The sequence below is a fragment of the Triplophysa dalaica genome, chromosome 17, assembly GCF_015846415.1.
Source record: "Triplophysa dalaica isolate WHDGS20190420 chromosome 17, ASM1584641v1, whole genome shotgun sequence".
Classification (NCBI taxonomy): domain Eukaryota; kingdom Metazoa; phylum Chordata; class Actinopteri; order Cypriniformes; family Nemacheilidae; genus Triplophysa; species Triplophysa dalaica.
The window spans coordinates 11,901,125-11,921,672 of NC_079558.1; the positions used below are offsets into that span (position 1 = coordinate 11,901,125).

Below are 20,548 nucleotides of genomic sequence, written 5' to 3' on the forward strand. Positions count from 1 at the left end.
TGGATAAAAGCGTCTGCTAAATGACTAAATGTGAAATGTGAAATGTTTTTATTTATTTGAGTAAGACAATTTTAGGAGGCTTAAAACAGCCAAAAAGGATTTGCGAGGCGTCATTTTTTCCCCGATGCAGAACAAGGAGGCATTTGGTTATTTAAAGTGACCACGCACTGTTTTTATTCATTCAGCTTGACGCTGCAGTATTTATCCAAACATGACTGTTGACGCCGCAAATATGCAGATAAGAATGTTAACCCAGGGTTTAGTGATGTTCAGTTGAAAAACATCAGGTAACGAATACCTAGTTATCTCATAACCCTGGTAAATTTAAAGCAGTGTGAAACAAATAACCCAGGATTCCTGGGGTTTAGAATAACCCGGGTTTAACGATTTCAAGTGTGAAATGCTCTTATAGGTACTCAAGATTAATGTGAGATTGGCAGAAACTGCGTGTTACCTCCGCTTTAACGCATATGAACACCATCCATGTCTCATTTTTACAACCAAAACATCTGTGACAGTCTTGAGCAATGAGCAATGCCATTGCCTTGTGAAGGACAATTTGTACTCTGGATATGTTAAAAATTGAAATGAAGATATTCGAGGATAGCATGTGTATTGTGCAATTGCATTGTTAATGCGTAATTGCAGTCATTTGGACAAATTACACAGGGTACAAGTTGTTTTGCAGGTATATGCCTCGAAGACAACTTTAGCAGTTATTTTTATGCAACTGAGTCAGCACATCTGGTTTTCATTGGTAAAAGGCTTATGTGATCCAGTTCGTCTCAAAGTGATCGTTCTTTTTTAGGGCAATCACTCAGGGCAATCATGGGGTCTAGCGCTTTCTTTTCACCCAGGTTAAATGTTTTGCCGCTGCCAGGAGGCATTTTTCCACTTTCAGCATTTATTAATTCACCTGTTTCTGGATCAGGAGGCTTTGCCTTTAAGTGCGTCTAGTGAAAACAAAACGTTAGCGGTTCGATGACTATTTCTGAAGAACAAAAAACACGACGCATTTAAATTTGATGTAGATTTGTTCGGATTAAGTTTCGTTCTGTCTGACAAAAATAGACTTGTACTTTGGCATTTACAGTCCGACTTCATATCAGCGATCGTACAAGTGGCTGCCAGTATTGTTTGCGCCTGATAGGATGTTTCTGTGTGCCAAAGCTGAACATCATTAAAGTTTTCTTGTTTGTCCACATACTTGCAGTCCATGACAGTTGCTGGCATCGGACACAGAAGCACAGGTTGCCCAGTATGTGACCTAAACAAAAGCAGATGTATGCAGATTGCTTTTGCATGATATCAGAGGTATGACTGAATATGTGGCCATCAGTCAATTGGGTTGCTCTGGTGTCGACTGCACAATTACGCAGCTGGCTGTTTGACTGCGGTGATAAATGAAAGAACAAATTTTCAAACAAATGAACATAGACAAGTGCAAGAACTGGTGCGTGTCCATATGTTAATCAAGGCATGTGTTTCAAGAATACGTTTGAAAAGAAAACAAGCCAACCTAAGGCCTGTTCACACCACGATAACTATAGAGAACTTTTTAACACTGGGGCCTAATCATACACCCAGCGCAACGCGGCGCAAGAAAATGAGGTGTTTTCAGGCGCATTTTATGCGTGTTTGAGGAAGTGAAAAAAAACAGCAATTTTTTGGTTATTTAAAATAACAAAAATATAAAATAAAATATAAAAATAAAGCCCTGCGATGGGTTGGCACTCCATCCAGGGTGTATCCTGCCTTGATGCCCGATGACTCCTGAGATAGGCGCAGGCTCCCCGTGACCCGAGGTAGTTCGGATAAGCGGTAGAAAATGGAATGGAATGGAATATAAAAATAAATGGAGTTCAACGTAAAAGATGATTATTGTGGACATAAAGATAAAAATTCTGCTTGTCCTGTAGATGCCTTTCCTCTCTGGAGAAGCGTCCAGTCTTTGCTCTTTCAAACTCTAACGTCTAAATAGCGAATCCGCCATGGCGCGAGCGCAAGTAGCTCCTAAAGGGAATGAGAGATGAGACTCAGATTGGTTTACTGCACGTTACGCCTAAAAAACACCCATTAAGGCCTGTTTATGCTCGAGCCTGGCTCCGCTTCGCGAGCCTCCGCTGTCTGCGCGAGGAACTCCCCAAACGGACGAGACGTTTATACTTGACGCGTTCGCCGTTGAGATATTCTTTGAAACGACAGTGGGCGCACAAACGAAATCGTTCTGTAAATCCGCAGGAAGTAGAAGAAAAGTAGGAATTTTACCGGAATTATGTCAGATCATTAAGAATGGCGTCTTGCGAGCAGCTGCTCGACAAGGAAACGCAGGAGATTTTGTGTTGTTGCTACTTTAAAAAAGGGCTAAAACGGAGATGGCATGTTCACCCACTGCATGCCACAAAACGTGGAGATGTAGAATACATCGCTCTTGTTAAGCAGATGTATGTCCTGGACGGGGAAATGCATTTCAAACTATTGTTTGTTGATTTAATAAATTTTTATATCAACATTTTTGTTCACTCTTTCATTTCTGTGCATAATGCAGACACATTTCTACATATTGTTGGTTAGGACTGCTCAATGTACATTGCCATAGATTAACCCATTGGATGTCTTTGTTATATAAAATGAGAAGATATAAGAACAGTTCAAAAGAGCAATGTTTATAAATATTGTTTTATTCTGAATACAATATAAAACAGACACACTGATGATTAAAGATGTCTGTACAGGCGTACATGTTCAGCCAAAATCTCTTCAAAGCTTTCATGTTGACTGCGGCGCCGCGCGAACTGTTCGCTCGAGTCAAAAAATGTTGTGCACGCCGCCACGCGAAATGAGTTCGCGTGGACACAAAGCGAACTTCCGCTAACTCCACGATGACGTCATATTTGGCGCGCACACCCAGGCGAACTAGCGACTGCATCGAGTATAACCAGCCCTTTACTCATTAACTCTTTCACCGGCAACTTAAAAAAAACGGTTCCCCGCCAAAGGCGAGTTTTTACGGCAATCAGTGTGTGTACTGTTGTACAGCAGGTGCCGCTGTTACACACCTTTGGGAAAAAGGACAGAATTCCAGAACCTAGAACGTATATTTCGGATCGGTTTTTAATGATTGTTCTGAGTTTAATCTGAGTGTAATTTTTGACAAAAAACATGAATTATCTCAGCTGTTTAATCAAAGTGATGCATTTTTGAAGAAACCTACCACATCTAAGGAGTGATAAAAAAGAACAAATGGAGATAGAAGAATACGGCTTCTTTTGTTTAAAAGCAGAGACTCTGTTCTTTCATTGGGCATATTTTTCCCTCATATATTCTTTACAGAAAATTTAATGTGAGCCATTAAAATTTGGTGAAAATGTTTAAAAAACGCAACTTTTTTTAAAAGGCTGGCGGGGAAAGAGTAAATAGAATCGGGGCAACTCATTTAGACCATTAGCCCAGGCACGCCCAACATTTTCCCGTTTTTAAACCAGGAAAAGTGGATTCGGACACACCCTGAGTGCACTTGCGCCCTGCTCTTTAGACCGTGCGCTTAGATTGTGTAAATAGTGCCCTAGAATGCCAAAGTTTGCTGTATACCTAAAACGTACCCATGCACATGAATTGTTACGTCACTGTTTTATGTGTCACTAAGTATTGACTATATACATTAAATTATTATTTTTAGTCATCAACTATGTTTTTGTGCTGTTGTTTTATGTTTTAAGTAAGAAAATTTCTTTAATCGCTTTTCTTAGAGGTATAATAATTGATGCAATGACAAATGCAAATAATCCTTTTTTTTGTTATATCATGTATAAATCAGACAAGAGAACAAAACATGGGGTAATCATAAAAATTATAGGCATAAGGTCAATTTGACACGATGGCATTTATAGGTATAAATGCCCCGCTTTTTAATCTGGTGTTATCTAAACGGTTTTTAACAACAGTGGATTGTAAGTACCACAAGTTTTGTAAAAATCATTGACTGGGAGACTTGGACTTTCAAAATAAATTTGAGAATAGCAGAGTTCACACCACAGCATACAGAGGAACAATACAGTATAGGGTTAAATGATCATTGATAAAACATTTACAACAACAATTCATTACACTCACAGATGTGCCTGCTTCAAATGAACAAGCATTATTATCCATCAATGTGTACGTTTTTTTATTTTTAGGTGTAGTGTTCTTCATAGTTATTGTTTTTGGTATGACATGCCTCTACTAAGTATCATTAAAGGGATAGTTCACCCTCCCCAAAAAGACAATCTGTTATCATCTACTCTCCCTCAAGTTGTTCCTAACCTGTATAAATTTCTTTGTTCTGATGAACACAAAGTAAGATATTTAGGAGAATGTGGGAAACCAAACAGTTCTGGGTCACCATTGACGATCAGAGTACTTTTTCGGACTAATATATAGTCAATAGTGCATTGTTCCATAGCAGCTTTATAGGAGTAAACAGGAAAAACAGAAAAACACAATGGTAAAACACAGCACAGTTGTGTCGAGAACGACAGACGGGGTTTGCCCTTGAGAACCAATCAACTCTGACTACTATAGAAAAGGCCAATTCAATTTGGCGAATGACATTTGCATGCCGGTCTCCGCCCCCGGATGTCCGGTATAAAATGAAGCCGACGTGCAGCATTCATTTACCTCTTGTTCTGAAGAGCCTGAGAGCCTCTCACGACTGCAGCAGAATATGATACGTGTTTGTGGCATAAGGGACACAACGTCTATATCACGTCACAATCTCTAGCGAAGCGACGGTAACAGGCCTGGGCGTGTCAGCTCGAAGCTTTCGCGAAACTGTAACCTTCCAGTGTGGTGGTCGGGGGGTTCCAGAGCTTTCTTGGAGAAAGATGGGTATAGCCCTGACCGGTAACCTTTCACGGACGGAGGCCTTAGCTCTCTACTGACGAGAGGCCATCCTGCTCGGGTTTACACCGGGTAAGCACAGCTTCCTTAATTAGGGATGCGCTGCAGAGGCCACCTCCTACCCGTGGAGTGCGGAGTGAGTAGTGAGTAGTTAACCGCGAGGTCGAGGTCCACCTGGGGAAGCTCATGGGTTACCAGGAGTGGGATCCATTCTCATGAGGATACATCAGACGGAACAACCAACGGAGGGGGTGTAACAGACGTCCGGTAGCACTAGGTCCGGTTAGAGCTATCTGTGATAGTTCATATGGTTTCCCAGCCTAAGTTGGAAGACTGCTCTATTCCAGCCAACCCCCAGGGGGTGCTTGCTTAGTGATGGATAGAATGCCTGTTATTAACCAGTGTTTGGGTAAGAAGGTAGGTTGGTGAGATACCTGTTCTTAGCCATATGTTTGGGTAAGAAGAGAGGTAGATAGCACACTGACCCAACCTACTGGAGGGTGGAAAGGTGCTTTCACAGTCATAAGCCCGCCCGCAAGCCAGTCCTACATGTCGCCACACAGGACGTGGGCTGACACCGGGTTTACGCGAAGGTTGTTAACCCTTGTGAAGGTGTTTGGGCGTAGCCCAACAAGCAGCTCTACAGATGTCTGCTAGAGAGGCGCTTCTGGCCAGTGCCCAGGAGGTGGCTACACCCCGTGTGGAGTAAACCCTCAATGCCAATGGGCATGGGAGATTCTGAGATCGATATACCGTCGTAGTTGCATCCACGACCCAGTGCGCCAGCCTCTGCTTTGAGACAGCCTTCCCCTTCTGCTGTCCTCCAACACAGACAAGGAGCTGGTCAGAGCTACTGAAGCTCTGCGTGCGGTCCAGGACACAACACGGATTGGGTTGGGTCTTCCTCCCTGATGGGGAGTGCCTGCAAGTCCACCACTTGGACCCGGAACGGAGAAGTGGGAACTTTGGGCACCTATCCGTGCCTGGGTCTCAAGATAAGGTGAGAGTTGCCAGGGCAATTTAAGGCAATCCGGGGACACAGAGAATGCTTGGAGGTCCCCTAGCCTCATGAAGGAAGCGAGCGCCATACTTCTTACTCGTCAGGTGAGGAAGATCGGAACATCAGAGGGGCTCTTCTGGGCCCCCCCAGGACCCACGTTGGGGTCCCAAGAGGGTATGGAGTGGAGATGAGGCCGAATTCCACCCTCTCGCGCCCCTTAGGAACCTGGTGACCAGGTCGTGCTGCCCTAGAAACTTTCCATCAACTGAGTCGTGATGAGTGGCGATAGCGACTACATACACGTTCAGTGTGGAGGGGAGATTTTAGTCTCCAGTCTCTTAGGAAGGACAACACGATCCTGATCGAGCACCTCAGTGGGTCTTCTCGTTGGGAGAGACACCAGGACGTGAAGAGGCGCCATCTAGAAGCGTATAACCACCTAGTAGATGGGGCCCTAGCCTGGGTAATGGTCTCTGCCGTAGAGGGGGAGTAGCCATCTCTGGATCTTCTCGTCCCGTCTAGAGACCAGACATGTAGGTTCCAGAGGTCTGATCTGGGATGCCAGAACGTGTCCTCCCCCTGAGAGAGCAGGTCCTCTGTCAGGGGAATGGGTCAGGGGGAATTGCTGTCCAGAGCATCAACTCTGAAGCCAAGTGCGGTTAGACCAGTGCGGTGTAACCAATAACACTTGGTGCTCCTCTTCCTTGACCTTGCACAGTGTCCGTGCTAGGAGGCTCCTGGGGGAGGTGTGTTTCCGCCCGTCCCACGGTCAGCTGTGCGCAAGGGCATCCGTGCCAAAGGGGGCCTCGGACATGGAGTACCAAAGCGGGTAATGGTGGTGTTGAGAACGGAAAAACTCTGTGAGTAAGTGGGCGCCAGGCCCTAAACAGCCACGGCTCTAATCGGTCTGTACGGGACGGCTCCTGCCTCATCACCAAAGCCGGACCCGATGTTGTTCTCCCTGGGTGCTTCCCGTCAGTGTCCCTTCTTGCGAGAAGGTTGCTGATGGGGTGGAGGTTTCCCCCTCGACCTCCGCTTCCGGGGGGGCCGCCCGTCGGGGCACAGGAACCGGAGCCGATGTCGAAGGGGTCCTGGGTTGCCGGGTCGACGGTGTTACCAACAACCCACCCTGCGAGACGGGTGCATCAAGAAAGCGGACTTTCTCGGTGTCACTCTTCTGGGCAAGGTAGAGCCGCTCCTGGACCCCTACCATGGACATCGCCCGACCCAGGGCCTGTGCCGCCACATGGTCGCCTTTAGAGCGCTGTCAGTGGTGGCACAGAGATCCTGCATTATACCCGGGTCGGCCTTACCCTCGTGGAGCTCTCTCAACGGCCTTGGTCTGGCGGACCTGCAGGATGGCCATTGCGTAGAGAGAGGAAGCAGCCTGGCCCGTGGCAGCGCAAGCCTTCGACACCAGTGATGCCGAAGTCCGACACGCTTTGGACGGTAGGCGAGGCCGATTCCCCCAGGTGGACGCACAGCCGCACGTTCCACCCGGGGGATCTCGATGTAGCCTTTGGCTGCCACACCATCGAGGGAAGTGAGGGAGCGGGAGCTGGTTTGACTGGAGCGGGCCGTGAGTGGAGCGCTCCAAGTTTTACACAGCTCCTCATGCACCTCCGGGGAAAAAATCTGCACCGCGCTCCGACCTCAGGAACCACGTATCCCCTGGTTAGCATGGCTGACATCACTTCTGCTTCCTCCTGAGCTCGACCCCCCTGGGGGGGAGCTCGGATTCGTCAGAGTCGGATGCCAGTCTCCCTCCGATGCTGCGAGCGACATCTCATTTACGTCACGCATCGTTTCCGAGTGCGTGCCTGAGGATCCGGACGGTATGCCACCGCCGGTTGGGGACCGTTCAGAAGAGCAAATCGGGGTGCGATCGGCCTGTGAGCACTTGGCTGGCAGGTTTACGTTCGCAGAGGTCCCCACATGACTAACGCTGCTAATACAGGCGGACTTCGGGGCCGTAGCCACCAATGTCACTGCCCGGGTAGCAGACGGAATGGTGGCTGGTTCCCGTAGGAAGACAGCCACCCGTGACCGCAACTTCTGAATGACAATCTTCCCTCAGTGCGGGCAAGATGTGTCAACGAACGCTGCTTCAGCCTGCTGGACGCCCAGACACCTAACGCAGCGATCGTGTCCGTCCCCCTCCTCGATGAGGGTGCCGCACCAAAGAGAACAGCGGGACATGCCGCGCCGGAGAATGCTCAGTCCTGAAAAGGACCTTTTAGATGTTTCAGTTTCATAACAGAATATGTGGAGTTGAAGCAGAGATGAAATTTAATTTTACCAAGAATTCAGATTTTTATAGTTTCTTTAGGATGGCAAAGAGAAGGGTGCTGTTGTTCCACTCTGTGGTGACATGCAAAGCTTGAAACTATTTTATTACTGACTTGGAAATATTCTAATGACCTATTCCAAAGGAGCTGAACTTCAGAAGTGCTGATATTCAGTATGCTACCATGTATTCCTACTCATGTTGTTACTCACATCTTAAAGATGAGGTAACAAATGCAGTTTCTGCCAATTTCATATTAATCTTGAGTACCTATACAGTAGTATTGCATACTTTGTATCTTCAAAGAGTATTTAGTTTGATCAAGTTGGATACAGCTGTATGATTATTTCTGGAAAAAGAAATCCACCGTTTATATAACATTCACCGCTGAAATGCAGTGAGCAAACAAACAAAACTAAACTTCCGTCAGCCGAGTGAAGCGGCATTGATGGGCGTGCTCTTTCTCATGCTGGCTGGTTGATGCATTGGCGTGCTCTTTCTGTCAAACTCATGCATGGGTGTGCTATTTCACTAGCTGGATGACGCGTGGGCGTGCTTTTCTTGGAGAATTGTCCAATAAGGGGCTAAGAACCCTTGTTACAAAACGTCCATGTTCGAAAAAAACTTTCCGAAATCTGTACGAACCCTGGCGGAGTAAATCAAACACAAAAATCCTACGGCATACGTTCAACTCATTTTTTAAAGCCAGCACCTTTAACAATGTAAACAAGTCAGAAGGCTAGATCACCTCATCTTTATTTCTTCCTCAATTTATTACACGTAGACTAAGAATTAGGTTCAAACGTGCTCTGGTACCGTGGAGCGTAGGCTATCCTGATGAGAAACACAGCCCAAAACAAAGAAAAAAAATTAAGCAACAGGCCCACAAATATTTTTTTAAAACAGGATGTAGGACTATTATAAACACAGCTCCTGGCTTTTAAACAAATCTTCCTTGCAGTGTGTGGTCCTCATCTGGGAGGGAGGTGGTCATAAATGTAAGAGGTTGGCAGTTAATCGACGCTGCTGTGTCTGTGTGAGGAGGATGTAGCATCTGCCTGTTTGTACGGGATGATGTGTTCCTTCTCCGGACACAAAATAATGCCTGATTTCTGCAGCTTCACTCATGATGAGTCATTATCATTTCCATTCTATATCTTTCTCCCCGTTTCTTGATTCCTCCCTTCCTCCACCCACAGTCCTGCAGTTGAGACTCCAGCAGAGAAGGACAAGAGAGCAGCTCGCAGACCAGGGCATCATGCCTCGTGAGTAAAACCTCCACACCTATGCTCAGCCTCCGCTCTCATATGGACGGTTTCAGCAGTTACAACATAAACAAACATTATGTGGCCCAAACTTAACTTCTGGTAGCTTTTCGCAAAGAATCAATAGCTGTTGACTAGTTTTAATAAAATGTAATACAATTAATATATAATACAAATAATATAAATATAAATCAAATATAAAATATATTGTTATACTATAACCAAGCACACTTAGGAAGTTAACTTCAGGCCAGGTGCATTTGTCTGATGAAACTGTCTATATTTGATGCCATTTCTTTCCACAGCATAAATAATCATGATTTACGACTTGAGCACAAACCATACTGCGTGAGCTCCTTTAAACTTTAGTGACTGGCTCAAACTTTTTGACTGTGGACTTCTTACGTCAAATGTGTCCAGAGCTCGTACATATTCAAGTCATTAATCTGTTCAAACATACATGTAGCATGTTTATTGCTACATTATTCAACTTTTTCAAGTTTGCATATTCTTATTACGGATTTTCTGGACATTCAGATCTGTTTGAAATTGATAACAACATTCAGAATTGATAAAAAAACTGCAGAATTGACACACTATGTGTGTGTGTGTGTAATCCCCCATATTTTGGGATACATTTTTACCCATAAGTAAGAATAATGTAACATTGTAGAAATGTAAAAAATATAAAGTTGCAAATTTATGCGAACTGCAAAAATGCAGAAAGTTTTCTGTATGGTTAGGTTGTAGGTTGTGTTTATACCTAACTGTTTATAAAAACAGAAGTCTATGGTAGGTAAAAATTCTGAAAGTTTTTTGTGATGGTTACATTGTCAATAAATACCTATGCAAAACACAAATATTCCAGCTTTGGGCCCAGAAAAAACATAAAATAAAAAAAAATTGTGAAGTAAACTTATATGAAGACAGAAAGAAAAAAGAAAAAACAGATAATAGCCCTTAGGAAGGTGAAAGGTGATAAACTGCAGTGCATTGTGGATAGACATGTACAATATCACAAATAAGTGCAGACAATGGGGACTGTAAGCTGATCCACACTATGCTGCAAAAAACAGTGCGCTCCCTGCATGTTACCGTGGTACTGTTGACCTCACTGGAATGCTCTTGTTCTGAAGATGTGCTCTGGGTCCTTTGAGAGCCAACTGCACCACAATTACACCAACAACACCTGTTAACATTTAAATAGAAGAGCCACTTTTACACTTGTTGGCCACCAATGCATACTAGGCACAAAACCTTTCAGATTTGTATCTGCCTTTCAGATAATAAGAAACAGCATTAAAGATATAGACGATCTGAGAAGGCAGAATGTATATCTGAAATGAGGTAAAGGATGAGACCAAGCGTTTACTATTGTATGCCCCCATTTCCAAATCACCAGCTAGTACAATACTGACACACTTTTTAATGGTTTTGAAAATATTGATTTAAATCATACGATTTAGTCACCTACTAAAATATACCTCAGCTGTATTGGTATATCTTATAGTGCCTATTTGGTTATACACTGACATTCTTGTTAGAGACGATTTTTAATCACAGGTCATTGGGTATTTTCATTTGTGATTTGGTGTTTTAAAATAAGCCGTTGAACAGAATGGCTGGCATAGAGAGGCATAAGGCTTGAGATAACCTGGGAGAAGTGTGCACAGGAAAAGAATGGTCAGCCAGCTCGACATTATCATTTTCAGGGAGTCTGCTGGAGATAAAATCCACCCAAAAATGTGATTGGCCGGCCTGTGGTCCTTAAAAAAGAATTGTCAATGGCTGGTTATCTTTTAATGGCAGACAAGAGGTCAGCGAAGTCAGATAAACGGGTTTCTTTATGCATTTAAATAGGCGCTATCCACATGTATAATTGCAGGCATGTTTGGAAAATATAGGTTTTCTTGCATCTTTGTCGGTAGATAGTGTTTTTTGATCTTCCAAATGTTTTACATTTGTTCTTACGTTTCTTTTATTTATATATCATTTTTTCTCAAGGAGCCAATCCAACATAAAGCGCACCATATATCATCCATAATGCACCTTACATTTCAAAGAGCTGCTTAAGGCTGGAATTATGCAATCTGTTGCATTCTTCTGTGGAGGTGATATTTCAATCTTTCCTCTGGTTTTTGAGAGGATAGACCGCACATATGCCCTGTGTATATATTTCCCTGAGAACATCTGGTCTTTATTAGACACTTGAAAGCAGCAGTCAGGCTTCTCAGGGTTGTTTGGCGTGTGGCTGAGGAGGAGCCAGAGAGATGGACATCTCGGGTTTAGTGTTTGGGTTGTGCTTGTGTTGAACTCTGTCTGGATTAAAGGTTTGCGGGCTCTGCACCACACCGTGTTACGTCGTGATTTCTTTTCCCTTTTTGTGCTTATCCATGGTAATGCAATTAAATCAATATCTCTGTGTTTCAGAATGGCTGAAACAAAAAACATTGAAACCAAACAGATCTCATCCCCCCTTGACTCCCATAGTATTTGTTTGAGAACATTTATTATATTTTATATTTGTCCATGGTATCTTCATAAATATTGCAACAACATACTTATAGTACACTATAAATTAGAAAACTGAAGTTTAACTGAATTTTATGACTTAATTGATTAAAATGGTTTGTTTGTGTTAGTTGATTGCTACAAAACGCTTTTTGTACATCAGAATTTGTAGTGGATGTATTATTTTGATTTTACTGCAGCAAAATGAACTCTCTCTCTCTCTCTCTCACACGCACACTCACTAATTCACTCAGTGAACTCACAGTGACCTTGTGCTGGTATCTTTTTAATTGAAATGTGTGGTATGACTATTAAAGCAGAAGGGTGACTGTAAACACTTACAGAGACAGTGTATCCAGTGTGAGAAGGTCTGTGGTTGAAATAAGAGGATTTCTAATGTTATCTCCTTTTTTAATGACAGATTATCTGGTACTATTTGTTTGGAGTAGGTAGTCTTCAGTTGCTATGATCTGTTTAATTTTATGTTTACAATTGTTAGTGAACTTTTATAAATGGTACACAAAAGCATGTGCTTTCTTTCTACAAATTGCAAATTTGCATATTATCGTATGGGCTCTTATTTTTAAGTTTATAATTATAATAATACATTTAAGATTATACTAATAACCCAGTAACATTTTCTGAATAAAAATAATATCCAGAGTAATGGTTAAATGATAAAAATGTATCTTGTGACATCATCATTTTAGTGTTCATTAGAGGTCAATGTATTCGGCAAAGTATTTGATCCCTATGTTTGGGCAACAGTAACAATACAAATCCAAATAGATGCTTTTGGTAAATATTTCTATACAGCAGTCAGTCAAGCACTTGGTTCAGGAATCTATTTTTAGCCGCATGAGAGATACAGAACCAAATCAGGTACTGCCAGAAATTATTTATGTAGGATTCATTGACAGCGTATTCACTAACAGCTATACAGATAAAAGTGTATCACATTTATTCAGTTCTCTCTTAATTGTTTTCCAGCCTTGAAGAGTCCGGCTGCATTCCATGAACAGAGGAAAAGTCTTGAGAGATCCAAGGTTCGAACCATAAGCAACATTATCTCACAGAATATTTAGTAAATGAAGACACATAGTACACGCCATGTCTCTGCGACCAAAAGTATGACGCACATACACTATGAAATAAATAAATCATTCTACAAAGTTATTTTCTAAAACAATAATTATATTTAAAGTAGTTCTGTTGTGTACTCTGTTTTTAAATATTTTAATAAATGTAGTTGTCAATATTTTGCAGACTGGAGATTACTTAAAGCATAAAATCAGAAGCCGACCAGATAAATCTGAGCTCATCAACATGCACATTTTACAAGGTAAGATCAATTATGTTTTCCAGAAAAAAAAAATATATATCCATACATACACTGAACGACTACTAACATTCAGATGAATCAAACAGTGGCAGAGCTAGAGTTTTATATATGGGGTGGCCAAGGCTACTTTAGGGGGTCCAGAGACCATGTCAGAATATAAGTATGTAACCCTGACCTGACATAGAATTATCTATCCTATATTATAAATCCTAGTATTGCTGATTAGATGTACAAGTGATAATTTTCTTCCCAAATTCCTCAATCCAAGTGTCAAAACAAAGACAAATGTATACTGTAGAAAGGTTCATAGTAGGGAAGGAAGGAGTCGGGAACCGGCAAACATTTAAAATAAAGTTTTAATATAAATAATAACAGCAGACGGCCCCTCACGGCCGACCGCAGGCGAACAAAACAAATCACAAAACAAAAACATACATACAACCGTAAAAACATGTTCGAGCCCGGTCCTCTCTCTTCGACGGTCCGGTCGCTCGTTCTCTTATATGCTCCCGATCTCCTACGTGATTCTAGACCGGTGCGCACACAGCTGGCGCGCATTAACAATTACTCACCGGTCTCGAACCACGGTCTCGCCCCGCCTACTCCACTACATATACAAAACAATTGCCCAACGTAATGAGATGAATGTAATTCTAAATGTATGTAGTTTATGCAGAGTATAAGATGTTATGAATATAAAACTTATCCCATATGACTGCAAGATTAAATCAAAATCATTGATGCTGATTATTGCACTTGATGTTGTAATCTTGATAATCTTGACTACTTTTAGATATTAGAATACATGAAAACATTTTACACTCTACAAAGCTGAGAACGTTTATGAATGATTTTATTGCTGTTTTTTGCTCTTGTGCACAATGATTCTCCATGGAACATGAAAATCAAAACAGTAATACAAACTGGAAATATATAAAGCAATCAAAGAACATTCAACATCACTCAAACACTCAATGGCTTTAGGTTATACATGAAAGAGTCTGCCTACTCTGCACAATGAACCTCTTTCTTACATCGTGTATGTATGCTTCATGATTAACTTGGTCAGCGTGGAGCACTTCAACACAACTCTTCTTCACCGGTGAATCATTTAAACGCCTCTGATTGGCTCTTATGTCGCACTTTTTTATATTGAATTTGCAGGGCAGTTTAGTTCCCCTTGCTGTCATTTGTTTTCCAAAGGCTGTGTTAATTTTCAACCCTGATGTAAACAATGTGTGTTGGGAACGGATCTCTCTTATCTAATGAATAATCTGGTAATGGAGTAATTTACACAATGAAAACATTCTAAGGAATCCTTAAACCCAAAATATGATGCTTCCTTCTTGTGTACCTAATTTCTTAAGTTTGTATAAGGTAACGTAACAATTGCTAAGAATGTTATGAAAAATAGGGGATCTCTCCCAACTCCATCAAAGGTAAGAAAACACAGGAAAACTTTACATATACGCAACATATAAAGGTTTAACAGTAGAAAGTATGCAGAAACATTATTATGGTATGGTTCAACAAAAAAAAACTTACCTGAATCTGACATAAAATGGCTAGCAAGTCTCACGTTTCAATATTCTATTTGTTTCAGCAAATTGCAGAGATCCATTTGCTTAATTTATATAATTTGTCAGTCTTTAACTAATTCTCCAATTCTTCGCATAATCTGTGTGTACAATCCAAATTACATCAATTTTATCCCATTCTTAATAGAGTGCAGATAGCGGTAAACACTGCTGATTTCAGGCCTTTCTACAACTCAGACAACTCTGTGGACATGACTCGCTTGCCCCCTGGACCCCATCTGGCTCCATCACTGCGATCAAGCCACAAGCAACAGAGAAAACACCTCATGTGATTGTTGTCCAAAAAAGATTATAAAAATTGGATAATTTACCTGTTAATAAATGCATGTTCACACCAAGAAAGATAACTATAAAGACAAATAAATTAGCATCCATGTCAGTGGATAAAAACATTATTTATATTAAGCACGATTCACACTATTTCAGTGTATGAACCCTTAAAATTATAATAGTTTTGGATTGGCTGTCAATGTCATCCAAGAGTGCCATCCTTTAAGCCAAAGCAATTTATGTATCTTTATTGTTATAGTTGTGATGTCGACTCCACTATCCTCTTAGACTTTGAGTCTTTTTTTAAACCATCATCCTTATAATTTTTGGTGTGAACAGACTGTAAAAAAATCTAACTAGGAATTATCCAAAATAAATCAAAACTAACTGCTATTTTCTACATACTGTGTAGATCTTCAAAGTAGCCAATCTTTGCCTAGAATTTACAAAACCATACTCTCAGCACTTTATTAACCACCTTAGGAAGGTCTCACCCTGGGATGCTAATTAAACAAATGTTTTGTTTTGCAAATTAAAAATGTTAATCTTGCCGTAATTATATTTCTCTTTACATATCTTATTTCAGACAAACAACATGCCTTTAGATTTAACAGTTTTATGACAATAAAATCATCATCATCAGTCAAGTATCCCTTAACTTTTGAACGGCAGTGTATTCACCAAGTAGACACAAGCTGCGTGTTTTGTGGCTGCGGTCATTTCAACTGTTTACAGTGGAAGCATTTTGACACTTCGAATGATCCGCGCTGACTGATGAGCACCTAGGGTGCGCCCTGACTTGGAAACTCACACAATAACTGTTTATTCAACAAATGACCACATCATTTATGTGTTTGAGTGAAGGGCCGCTGTACTGGATTAATAGTGCTTACCAGCATTCTGTTTATCACGCAGACACGCCCAGCGAGGGCCCTGCTCAAGACTCGCAGACGAAACTCAAGCGAGCCAGGCTTGCAGACAACCTGAACGAGAAAATCGCTCTAAGACCGGGCCCGCTGGAGCTTGTTGAGAAGAATATCATTCCTGTCGATTCCACTGTTAAAGAAGCAGCAATAAAAGGTATAAAAACTTGAAGACTGCGGATTTATTTAATTGTTAACACTACAGGTGTGTGGCATGACAAATTAGCTTTAATGTTCCCATTAAAAGCTAATTTGGCATACCACACAATTGTTACTACATGTTCTTAGTTGCTTCACTAACTTTTGAATCATTACAGTGGCCTTGAGTATATGTTAGGCAAATTAATACCTCAGATGATTCAAATAATTGCTATTTTACATAAGAGATCCTAAATGAATAAATATTTTTGCATGACTTTCCCAACAATCCCCAGAATTCCAAGCAAGGGATGTTAAGCAAGATTCCTTAAAATCTTCCCAACCTTTGCCTCAACAAACACAACTTGATTTAGGAGGCCATCAGCTCCTGCTCACGGGCATTAACTCGCAATGTGTTTACTATGTAGTCCAACCACAGTATGTTGTCCCCTCAGATCCCTCCAAAGCCAATGTTTTCGGACATGCTCAGTGTAAACATTCTGTGTTTTCCCCCTGGAGCTGTCGGTAAATGTACTGCATAAGCCAGGCATGAGGCTGGGGGCGATAGTTTATACTACCTCTATTGGAAGAGGAACATGTTTTATTGAGACAAACAGCAGCTGTATTTAGATCCACCCTTTTCGCCTGAGATCAAAAGAATGTCTTGCTCATTTCTCTGTTTTGACTCACCGTGATTTATGTAGCTCGTCCGAGCCACCTACAAAGGTGTTTGGGAATAAGATGCTGCTCCCCAGAGGCGCACATACCACAATTATCTTTTCTCTGGTTATTAGACTTTTGTTATTCCATATAGAAAGGATTTATATTTTAGTAGAGCGAAGAAGAAAAAAATTCACCCAAAATTAAATAAATCCATCATCATTTACTCACCCTCTTGTCATTTCAAACCTGTATGACATACTTTTATTCACGGAACACAAAATAATATATTTTGAAGCATGTTGGTAACTGAACAATGGCAGTGCCCATTGACTTGCATTTACTTAGTGTCCGTACAATAGAACTGAATGGGTTAGGCTGGTGTTCGGTTAACAACATTCTTCAAAATATATTATTTTGTATTCTGCAAAAGTAAGTCATACACATGACTAGAGGGTGAATAAATGATGACAGTGTTTACTTGTTTATTCAACCACTATTGCAAATATATAACTATATGGGTATTTACATTTGCATGCCAGCTCCGCTCCCAACATAGAATCTCATTGGTTCTGGTAATCTGAATCATCTTGAAGCCAGAGTGCTACCATTAAGTGTGTAGTTTATTCATCTATATACATTCAAAGTCGTGACCTTTAATACAAAATCAAATATATACTTTTCAAATAAAAAATGTAATGTTTTACCTCAGAAGACATTTATTATAACCCTGGAGTTGTATGAATTAGTTTTATACTGGATATATGGTTTACTCTCTGCAAAACCAGAGACATTTCTCAAAATATATAATTTTGTGTTCCACAAACAAAACTAAGATTTTAAACTACAAAAAAGTAAAAAACAATGGTAAAAAATATTTTGAGAGAACTATCCCTTTAAGTGGAAGCAATATGTAACAATGTCTTTACAAACACTTCTGTCTGAAATGATCTAGTAAAACTGGACAGGCTGTAGTCAGATGCTTCCTGGGCCTTGTCATACTGTACAGTCCCAGTCCAGCCCAACATCAAGAGCTAAAGGAAATAACACACACACATTTCCCGGTGTGACGGCGGCACCAGACAGCGTATGCAAAACGCACAGGTCCAAAGTGTGCTTGTCATGATTGAAACCAGCCCCTGTGCTACTGGCAGGTCACATGTTCAGATATGGAATCAGTTCAACACATTTGCCCCTCCAAAGTGCCGTTTCACACTGCCCATTTCGTGACCTCTTAGTCTGAACTATCATTGCTCCTGCTACTCTAAAGTGGTTCCTGTCAATCTAGCTTGGCAATATCACGGCACCGCAGGGCCAAGTCCTCGACCAGGTGCAAATGACAAAGAAATAAGGGTGATCGGGATCAAGCCGGTCGCACACGCACCAGACACAGCAGCATTCTGGCAAACCCTCAACACAATCACATTCCTCTCAACACATATGCACCATCAGATGCAAACAAACTCTTTACTCAAATATTTACACAGAAACAGACTTCAGAGCCTTGTAATTCTTTCAAACACTGCTGGTGTTAATTAATTTACTGGTTATGTGTAAATTTGTTCTTATCTTTTTGGGTTAGCCTGCTTTGTTTCGCTTCTTGGATTCGTCCAGCTCTGTTACCCTTATCTTAATGCATTTGGGTTCTTCTATCTCGATACACTCGTTTGTCTCTTTCTTATCTTCAAAGTGAACCATGGGAAGTACCCCAAACAGGAGGACTCATATGCTTTTGAGGAGGACAGCAGCAATGAGAGTCTGTCCCCTGAACAGCCCCACAGTGAAGAATCGCAGGGTTTCGCTGAACCCCTCCTGGAGAACAAAACCAGTGGCTCGGCCTCCCCCACCCTTAACAGCACCAGCCATGTGAGAAACTCCTCCAAATTTTGGCTATTCTTTCTCCACACTTTTCTCAAATTTGACAAGTCTTCAGGTTGAGGGCACGGATATTTTGGTAACACTTTACAATATGGTGGATCTTTTAACATTGTTAAAGGGATAGTTCAACCAAATATGAAAATGCTGTCATCATTTATTCACCTTGAGAAATGTTGGTAACCGAAAAATGGCAATACTTATTGACTTGCATTGGTTTTGTGTCCATACTATGGAAGTAAATGGGTACTGCTGTTGTTCGGTTAGGAACATTCATGATGATTTCAATAAAAAAGAATGCGTTTTTGAAAATTTCACTTACACACGACAGCGTTATCAAAACGATCTGCATTTACACAGATCTGGGAAAACTAATAAAAACACTGTATTAGACATGCCAGGCCAGAGGATGGTGATGCGCTGTAAAGAAACACTTAATGCTTGTGCACATATGCATACCCGGTTTTAAGGTAAAAGTGTTTTTGATACATTTGGTCTGTGTGTATGTGTATTTGCAGTTTGTGTATATAAATAATATAAATATGTCTCTGCTGGTTGTAGTGGTGCCGTAAATCAACTTTTTGCTGGAGAAATGACAATAAGTATGTTACACAGCACCAGAGGTTGGGTTTTATTTGAGTTACATTTTGGAAAATATGTACTTTTAAAGTAAAGTGTGTACTCTTACTTGAGTAAATTTATAATATAAAATCTGTAGCCTACTTTTACTTCTTTACTTCTGACGTTCCTTTGTTCCTTCATTTTAAAATATGCTTTTTTGTTTATTTCAAGGTTGTTGTCTCTTTTTATGGGCATTCCCGTGTGATCGATTCTTTTGAAAGTATTAATTGAACAATGGGCAAAACCAGTTGAATAGTCTAATGATTCAAATCATTTGAATCAGTTCAAATGATTTGTTCAGATCGCAGCACAATCTGACTCATCTGAAGCAGTGGATTACTCTCTCCTCGTAGCGTGAAACTTAAAAACACAAAGAACGTTGGATATAGTGGATATGAATCTATATCTATACAATCAAAACTGCAATTGTGTCATATTGTTTGCCAACAATGATAAATGCCCGCCATATGTGCGCACCTGCACGACCTGTTCATCATACACCGCAACATGCACGCTACCTGTCAAACACAGAGACATGGGCTTGCAGAAATATACATTTTAAGAATAGAAGGAAGAAAACTTGTTGATAGATGTGTGGTTCACCGTTTACTGTTTGTTTACAAGTAAGAGGTTTTAACAACACGTGACACAACACGAGAAAACATGAAGAAAAATTTGTATTTCATTTAAGAGAGCACTGCAAATCTTCAAGAATCCAGATAACCTTGGGAAATTTAGTTAAATGCATTTTAAACGCAAAACTCTGCAGGTTTAATTTAGTTTGACATGGTGTATTATTCTAAATAAGTTGTGTAAACTACATTGACATCAGGACTAGATGAAATTTATAGAAATGCTTGTCTTTTCTGTGTTTGTGTATTCTTTAGTCTCTGTGTGTGTATTGCAAAGATATCTGCTGATTAAAAGTTATCTGTAATATTAAAATATTGCCGTTAATATTAATTTTATATAGTAGGCCTACATAATCAGATACAAAGTAACTAAGTACCTAGCTACTTTAACAGTTTTTTCATTGCATACTTTTTTACTTTTACTCAAGTAATTTTTAAAATAGTGACTTTTACTTGAGTAACAATTTCTCTAGTTACTTGTACTTTTACTTGAGTAAAGATTTTGGCCATTCTACCCACATGCAGCATTATTGTTTGGGGAATAC

General features: G+C 40.9%; 1 protein-coding gene across 13 annotated transcripts in view; it reads left to right on the forward strand.

The window, feature by feature from the left end:
• myocd (myocardin) overlaps nucleotides 1–20,548 on the forward strand; it is a 123,330-nt gene that overhangs the window by 91,921 nt on the left and 10,861 nt on the right. For 9 of the 13 annotated variants that reach the window (XM_056771759.1, XM_056771764.1, XM_056771762.1 and 6 more), the window contains 5 exons: nucleotides 9,368–9,433; nucleotides 12,935–12,990; nucleotides 13,211–13,286; nucleotides 16,070–16,234; nucleotides 18,566–18,741. In XM_056771759.1, coding sequence (XP_056627737.1) covers nucleotides 9,368–9,433; nucleotides 12,935–12,990; nucleotides 13,211–13,286; nucleotides 16,070–16,234; nucleotides 18,566–18,741 — 539 coding nt within the window. Of the gene's footprint in view, nucleotides 1–9,367; nucleotides 9,434–12,934; nucleotides 12,991–13,210; nucleotides 13,287–15,011; nucleotides 16,235–18,565; nucleotides 18,742–20,548 lie in introns of those variants that run through there. The other 4 variants (XM_056771765.1, XM_056771770.1, XM_056771769.1 and 1 more) reach the window with 3 other exon arrangements.